General features: G+C 41.6%; 1 protein-coding gene across 1 annotated transcript in view; it reads right to left on the bottom strand.

The window, feature by feature from the left end:
- ATP13A5 (ATPase 13A5) overlaps positions 1 to 7922 on the bottom strand; it is a 121075-nt gene that overhangs the window by 74862 nt on the left and 38291 nt on the right. The window contains exon 8 of the mRNA XM_034990734.1: positions 564 to 636. Within this exon, the coding sequence (XP_034846625.1) occupies positions 564 to 636 (73 nt within the window). The remainder of the gene's footprint in view (positions 1 to 563; positions 637 to 7922) is intronic.

Raw genomic sequence — 7922 nt, forward strand, 5'->3', positions numbered from 1 at the left:
ATTGGGGTCTAGTGTAAACCATTCAGACGGCGTCTGCTGCCTGGGGGTGCAGTTCCTCACTCCTTACAAAGACCCATGGCCACCCTACTCCAGGCTAAGTCCAGAGTAAAATGCCAAATGTCCAGCCAGCCATTTACAAGAATTATTCATGACTCTATTTGGATAACAGATTGAAATGTTATGATTCTGGGTCTGTTTGGGATGGTTAGTAGGGGAAATCAAAAAGCCTCAAGAAGGCTTACCCAGTAACATTCAAATGAGTGAAGTATAGAAAGCAGAGGGAACTGGAAGCAACACAGACACTGGGTGGAAGTGGTTCAATCAGGATGAGGCATGCAAGGTACCCAGGGTACAAAATTCAGTGAGATGTTTACCTTCTGGGTCCTGCAAATGCAAGCAAACTTTTGCATGATCTCCTCATTAAGTTTTGCATCTTAGAAGCCTTATTTGCCTCAATTTAGCCCCAGTCCTGGATTTAATCAGAGAAGACTTTTTTCCTCGACTAATAATCAGTAACAAATGAGACTGATTCCACCCTGAAGCTGGCAGAACATATCACTTACCTGTGCCCTTTATGATGACTGTAACCTGGACTTTGTTGTGATCCTCCACAAGGTTGTACAGCTTAACTGATTGCTGCCAATTCAAAGTCAACGTTTAAATATCCGGTAGTCCATAACTCGAAAACCACATCATCTCAATACAGTAAATACAGAGCCTGCCATCACAGCCAAAGCGACTGTGGGCAAAGACTCAAGTTCTACTTTTGATGTTTCTGCTTCCCTGCCCCGATATCCTAGCGAACCCCCTATCCTAGCCAACCCCCTATCCTAGCCAACCCCCAAGCTGTAGCAAAATATGCTAATTAGCTTAATACTATTTCAATGCCAGGAAACATAATGCACAGCCACCATGCCCAAGGACCAACACTAAGGCCGTGAGGCTGCACTTCTTGAGGGCGCACGATGAAGCAGGGGAAGAACAACAAGACCATGAACAGGTCACTTTCCCTCTCGGTACCTGTTTCCCTGTCTATAAAACAGCAAAGCTGAATTTGATCTTTCCACTGCAAGAGCCTGGGAATATTTGGGTTGTGTTTTGATTTTATGTGGAACAACCATCGCCTCCTTTATGAACTGGTGGATTTTCTTCTTGGGGAAGTCTGCAGACTGGAGCCACACTGCTCCATTTGGAAGCCTGGTGCTTCCACTTAGGCATTATTCAGCCTGTTTAACTCCCTTTTCCTAATCTGAAAGTGGAGATAATAGCAGTATCTGTTTCAGACGGCTTTTAAAATTTAGTTAGTGCTTATCTTAGTTATCCCTTTGGCTAGTACTCATTACCATGGTAAGAGCTCAATAAATGTTAATGATCAATAAGAAAGTTGTTGCTGGAAAAACAATTGTCTAAGTGCATCAGCTGGGAAGATTCGCTTGGGGTAGAATTCATTGAGATATGACCCTGTGCAAAGTGGAGGAAATGGAAGCAGCCTAGAGAAGTGGAGGCAGAGTCTCCTGGGAAAACTCCGGAGACAGGAAGGCAGAGGTGAGAGGACATGTGGTTCACACAATTCCCCATATCGACTATAGGGGGCGCCATGGGTTGGGGCATTCCCAGAAGGCACTGCCCCTTCAGTAGGGATGTCAGTTACTTGGATACTTGTAAGTAGAAGAGATCTAAATACTGTCAACAGTACTGAAACACAGCCTAACCTAACTCAAGTATAAAACTTTTCCTTTCAGATGTTAGGGTAAATTGTTTTTATCTGTCCTATTGATTTTTAGCCAGTGGTAGCTAATGTCACCAGACTAAGACAAGCATTACACACAATTATGTAACTTCCCTCTTGAGAAAAAAAAAAAAAAAAAAAAAAAACTTTCCTCTTGAGAAATAATAATAAATTCCGTGTTTTTGTTTATGCAAAACAAATTATTGTTTACTTCAGTTTTTTATATGAAGCTACACTTCAAACATTTGGACCAACTGAGTGGAAGAAGTGATATTACTATTTGTTAGGTACATATTCAGTGCCCTAACTTGACTTCCTGAGGCTTGCGGAATGGGGCATCCATTTTAATGATGCATAATAGTGAGAAAGTCAGCCGCGGTTCTGTGACAAAAAAACTGGATTCAGTCAGGATTCCTGAGTTGTCGGTCAGGTTACCCACTAATCAGCCATGTACCCATATATAAGAAATTTCACTTTATAAGTTAGTTGTTCTCTCTCGCTAAACAGATGACATTGAATTGAATCATTTTCAATTACCTTCCAAAACTGAACATGGTCTGATACTGATTTATTTTACATATCAGAGATTTATTCAAAGCCCCCAAGGCTTCATAGAAGAAATACCCAGTGTTTATAATGGCTCTCATTATTATTTTTAAACAGTTATTTTATTTATTTATTTATTTATTTATTTATTTATTTATTTATTAGTTTTAAACATTAAGCAACTACTCTGTGCCAGGCACTGTTGTAAGCACTTGGAATGTATTGTTTGATTTTTTTTTTTACTCCTCAAACTAATCTGACGATGAAATTGTTATCATCTCCAATGTACATATAACAAAATAAAAGCCAAACCAAACCAAAATCAAGACAAAATATGGACTTGAAAATGTTAAAGTAAATTGCCTGCAATCATTTACTAAGTATTAAGATTGAAAATAAAACTGCAGTTCATCTGACTCTAAAGCCTTTTCTGTTCATGAATACATTTTCCTAAAGTGCTTGAAAACAGCTTTTTTCTTTTAAGAAGATAACCTTCCTTATAAATTTCTTCAAGTTACTTTCTTGCTTAGCAAACTCTTTTAGTCAATGCCATGATAACTTCAACCTAGCTTAAGAGGATGATAATCAACACATTTGGAAGTGGTGAAGTATGAGTTCATAATGATTGACTGTAACTCTCAAAACTCATTTTGGCATGAAGCTGGATTTATTCATCAGGCTTAGCATTCTGAGAAACCTGCCATGCTTCCACGCCTTTGTTCAAGCTAATACCTGGAATGCTCACCCAGGTTTTCTACTAGCAAACTCTTTCGAATCCTTCACATAAAGCCCTGCTTAAATGTCACCTCCACTCTATAAGTCACTAACATCCCCAGAAAGAATTAATTGTTCCGCTCTCTGTGTTTCCACCTGTATTAGTGAACTGATCACATTCCATTACAGCTGTTTTCTTGTCAGGTCTCCCCTGTGAAGAAGGCAGTTCAAAGAAACGCCAAGTACTCATCCAGGTATCCCAGGAGTCTACCACATAGTAGGCCCTCAGCAAAGATTTATTTAATAGAAATGAATTATTTTACTTCTCCCAACAACACTGGAGAAGGATAATGTAAGCATTCTCTTTGAGCTAATGTACCGGGAAACTCTACAAACACAGGTTTCTATGGCAACCAACCATTTAGGAGAAAGCAAGGGCTGTGATGCTTGCTGTGATTTGGAAACTCCCTGCCTGATTTTCATTAGGCCCCCTCTGGTTTCTCCAGTCCCTGTTTAGTGGGACCAGGATGAGTTTCCCCCAAGACTAATTTGCATATTATTATTATTCGGCATCTGTTGCTGTGTGTCCTTGTGTTTGCTGTGGCTGGATTTCCTCCAGAGATGAGTAATGAGGGCATTAACTCAAGTATCTTTTTGAGCCCAGCTTAGTCATGACTGAAGGCAACGCACTGTGGGTCAGATACCATCCGCGCTATTTCTAGCAGCCTCCTGTGGAGCCAGCAATGCAGTATGTGATACAGCTCAGTATAAAGACAGTTGAATGCCAACTCAATTCACGCTCACACCTGCACCAAACTTGGTAGGGGCTGCCACGGGGTGTTTCTTGGCTTAGGCCAGATTGCTCTCTCTTTGCAGCACGATTTGGGGCTAGAGAAGATGCAGGAAGACAGCTTATTCCGCTCCTGCCAACACTTCCCCTCTTGCAACTTTCCAAGGCTGGTATTTGTTCAGCAGGATTTGGAGATGACCAGAGATGCTTCTTCCATTCCTGGCAACCCCCTTCCCCAATCTTATTGTAATAAAATTATCAAACAATCATTTACTGCTGCAAGGAAACTCATAGGTCGCTTTGAAATTTTGCCCAGTGGGACGGTATGAAGCACTTGACTTGGAGTCAGGAACCCTGGCCATGGTCTGTAGAGGCACCATTACATGGCAAGTCTGACCAAGGCACATCACCTCCCTGATTGTTCCTGTCCCTCCCTCTCAGGTGGTGGGAGGATACAACAATCACAAGTGTATCATTTTAGAGTTTGCCCTGCCCCACACAAGCATATCTGTTGCGGATGTGGCAGTCCATTGCAAATTGTAAAGTGCTAAAGAAATATTGATTGTTGAGGATTTGTGACTTAAACTGCAAAGATACAGTTTCAGGAAACTTGCTCATGTCCTATAGTGTTGCAAGATGCCTTACAGGTGGGTCAGATAAGCTTCTGTTAACAAATAGAGAATGCTAATGGAATTAGTGGCTCCTTGTTAAAGAACTCTTTCTCAGTACTGCCAGCAAATGAAATTCCCAGGCCAGTCACTATTTTAAGCAAAGGCATTTAGGGATTATCAAGATGTAAAACCTGAATGTTCAAGATTAATTAAGGATTTTAAAATAAACATTAAGAAAATGACAAATGGCAAAACAGAGCATACCTACTCAAGAGGAGAACTTGATAAGCAAAACAGGAAACCCAGAAACCCAGAAAAGGAAAAGAGAAACATATTTGACTACATACATTTTTAAATATCTGGGAAAAGTCACGGTCAAAAGAAAAAAGGTAGACTAAAAAATGAAACTCTTCCACATGTATGATGGATATAAAGAGACAGTAAACAGAAAAGAAAAATGCAAATATCTATTAGAGAAAAATGTGTCTAATCTCACTAATCAGCAAAATGTAATTAAAACATCAATGGAGGGGATGGAGCAAGATGGCAGAGGAGTTGGAGACCTGGATTTCGTCTCCTCTCAGGAATTCAGCTGGATAGGAATCAAACCATTCTGAACACCTACGAACTCAACAGGAGATTGAAGAAAAGAATAGCAACAACTCTCTCATCAGAAAAGCGACCACTTTCTGGAAGGTAGGATGTGCGGAGAAGTGAACCCGAGGCGATATTTGGGAGGATAGACAGCGGGGGAGGGGACTCCGCCGGCCGCTTCTGAAAGTGATAGAGGAATAAGCTGTCTTCCTGCACAAAATCGGAACTTTTAGAAGTTGGCTCCGCTGAGGGAGGTCACTCCGTTGGCTAAGTGGGGGGTGGAACCCTTGCGGGACAGTGTGGTCTCAGGACCCTCGGGGTCACAGAAAGACCGGGGGTGCCTGAGTGCGGCCAAGCTCCCAGGTAAAGGAGAGGGGAAGCCGGCTGCAGAGGCGGAGCCCAGGCGCGGGCTCTCAGCTCGGGGTGGCCATAAACCGTGATCCGCGGCCCAGTCGGGCCCCTGCTCCTCCAGCAGGGACCCAACAAGCGGCAGATCCGGGGAGACTCACCTTCCTCCCCCGGGAGGAGCCGCGCGGGAGGGCACCGCAGGGATCTGCTGGGTTTGGAGGCTCTACGCAGGGTCGGGTGCCAGAGATAGAAACGCTGGGTCACAGGCCGGGTGAGCACGGAGTGCAGCCGGAGACCGGGGAGACGGGAGTGACTGACGGCTTTTCTCTGGGGACTCGCTGAGGAGCGGGGCCCCGAGTTCTCGGCTCCTCCAGGGCAGAGATTGGGAGGCCGCCATTTTCACTCCCTGCCTCCAAAGCTGTACGGAAAGCTCGCAGGGAACAAAAGCCCCTGAGAGCAAACCCGGGAGGGGGCAGGGGCGGGGCAATTCCGCCTCTGGCAGAGACATTTGGAAACCACGGCAACAGGCCCCTCCCCAGAAGACCAGCGAGAACAGCCAGCCAAGGCCAAGTTTACCAATCAATGAGAACGGCAGAACTCCAGCTCTAGGGGAATACAGCACATAGAATTCATGGCTTTTTTACCATGATTCTTTAGTCTTGCAAAGTTAATTTTCTTTTTGTCTTTTTTCTTTTTTCTTTTTTTGAATTTTTCCTTTTCCCTTTTTCAACGAACATCTTATCAATCCCTTTTTTAAAAAACATTTTTATTTTTCATTTTTAGAGTCATATTCTATCCCTTCATAGTAGTTACCCATATTTTTGGCATATATATATATATATATGTTGTTCTCTCTTTAAAATTTTGAGATCATTTCTTCTAACAGATCAAAATATACCCTAAATCTCTAGTATATGGTTTTTTCTACTCCCCTGCCTGATCACATTCTCTCCCTTTTTTTTTCTTTTTTTTTTAAATCCTCTTCTTTCTTTTTTCAAACAACTTCCTATGAATTCCTTTTATAAAATTTTTTATAATTTCCATCTTTACAGTCATATTCCATCCCTTCATCATTTCAACCCTTATTTTTGTACATATATAAGTTTTTCTTTCTTTAAAATTTTGGGAGGCACTTTCTTCTAACAGACCAAAATACACCCAAAGTCTAGTGTGTGGCACTGATCTATATACCAGCCTGATCATATTTGATCACATTCTGGGTTTTTTTTGTTGTTGTTGTTTTGTTTTGTTCTGTTTTTGTTTGTTTTTATCTTTATCTTTTTCTTTTTCTTTTTTTTTTTCTTTTCCTTTTGTCTCTCTTTCCCTTTCTTTTCCCACTGCTTCAGGTCTTTTCTGATTTGATTAGAGTATATTTTCTGGGGACGTTGTTACTCTGCTAGCATTTTGTTCTCTCATTAATCTATTCTCCTCTGCACAAAATGACAAGATGGAAAAAATCACCTCAACAAAAAGAACAAGAGGTAGTACCGACTGCCAGGGACCTACTCAATATGGACATTAGTACAATGTCAGATCTAGAGTTCAGAATCATCACTTTAAAGATACTAGCTGGGCTTGAGAAAAGCATGGAAGTTATTAGAGAAACCCTTTCTGGAGAAGTAAAAGAACTAAAATCTAACCAAGTTGAACTCAAAAAGGCTATTAATGAGGTGTAATCAAATATGGGGGCGCTAACTGCTAGGATAAATGAGGCAGAAGAGAGAATCAGTGATATAGAACACCAAATGATGGAAAGTAAAGAAGCTGAGAAAAAGAGAGATAAACAACTACTGGATCAGGAGGGCAGAATTCGAGAGATAAGCAATACCATAAGATGAAACAACATTAGAATAATTAGGATCCCAGAAGAAGAAAGGGAGAGAGGGGCAGAAGGTATATTGGAGCAAATTATAGCAGAGAACTTCCCTAATTTGGGGAAGGAAACAGGCATCAAAATCCAGGAGGCACAGAGAAACCCTCTCAAAACAAATAAAAATAGGTCAACGCCCCAACATCTAATAGTAAAACTTAGGAGTCTCAGAGACAAAGAGAAAATCCTGAAAGCAGCTCGGGAGAAGAGATATGTAACCTACAATGGTAGAAACATTAGATTGGCAACAGACTTATCCACAGAGACCTGGCAGGCCAGAAAGGACTGGCAGGATATATTCAGAGCACTACATGAGAAAAATATGCAGCCAAGAATATATATCCAGCTAGGCTGTCATTGAAAATTGAAGGAGAGATAAAAAGTTTCCAGGACAAACAAAAACTAAAGGAATTTGCAAACACAAAACCAGCCCTACAAGAAATCCTGAAAGGGGTCCTCTAAGCAGAGAGACCCTAAAAGCAACATAGACCAGAAAGGAACACAGACAATATACGGTAACAGTCACCTTACAGGCAATACAATGGCACTAAATTCCTATCTTTCAATAGTTACCCTGAATATAAATGGGCTAAATGCCCCAATCAAAAGACACAGGCTATCAGATTGGATTAAAAAACAAGATCCATCGATATGCTGTCTGCAAGAGACTCATTTTAGAACCAAAGACACCCCCAGATTGAAAGTGAGGGGGTGGAAAAC

Source organism: Mirounga leonina, unplaced genomic scaffold (genome assembly GCF_011800145.1).
Source record: "Mirounga leonina isolate KUSES-001 unplaced genomic scaffold, KU_Mleo_1.0 Mir_115, whole genome shotgun sequence".
NCBI classification, from domain to species: domain Eukaryota; kingdom Metazoa; phylum Chordata; class Mammalia; order Carnivora; family Phocidae; genus Mirounga; species Mirounga leonina.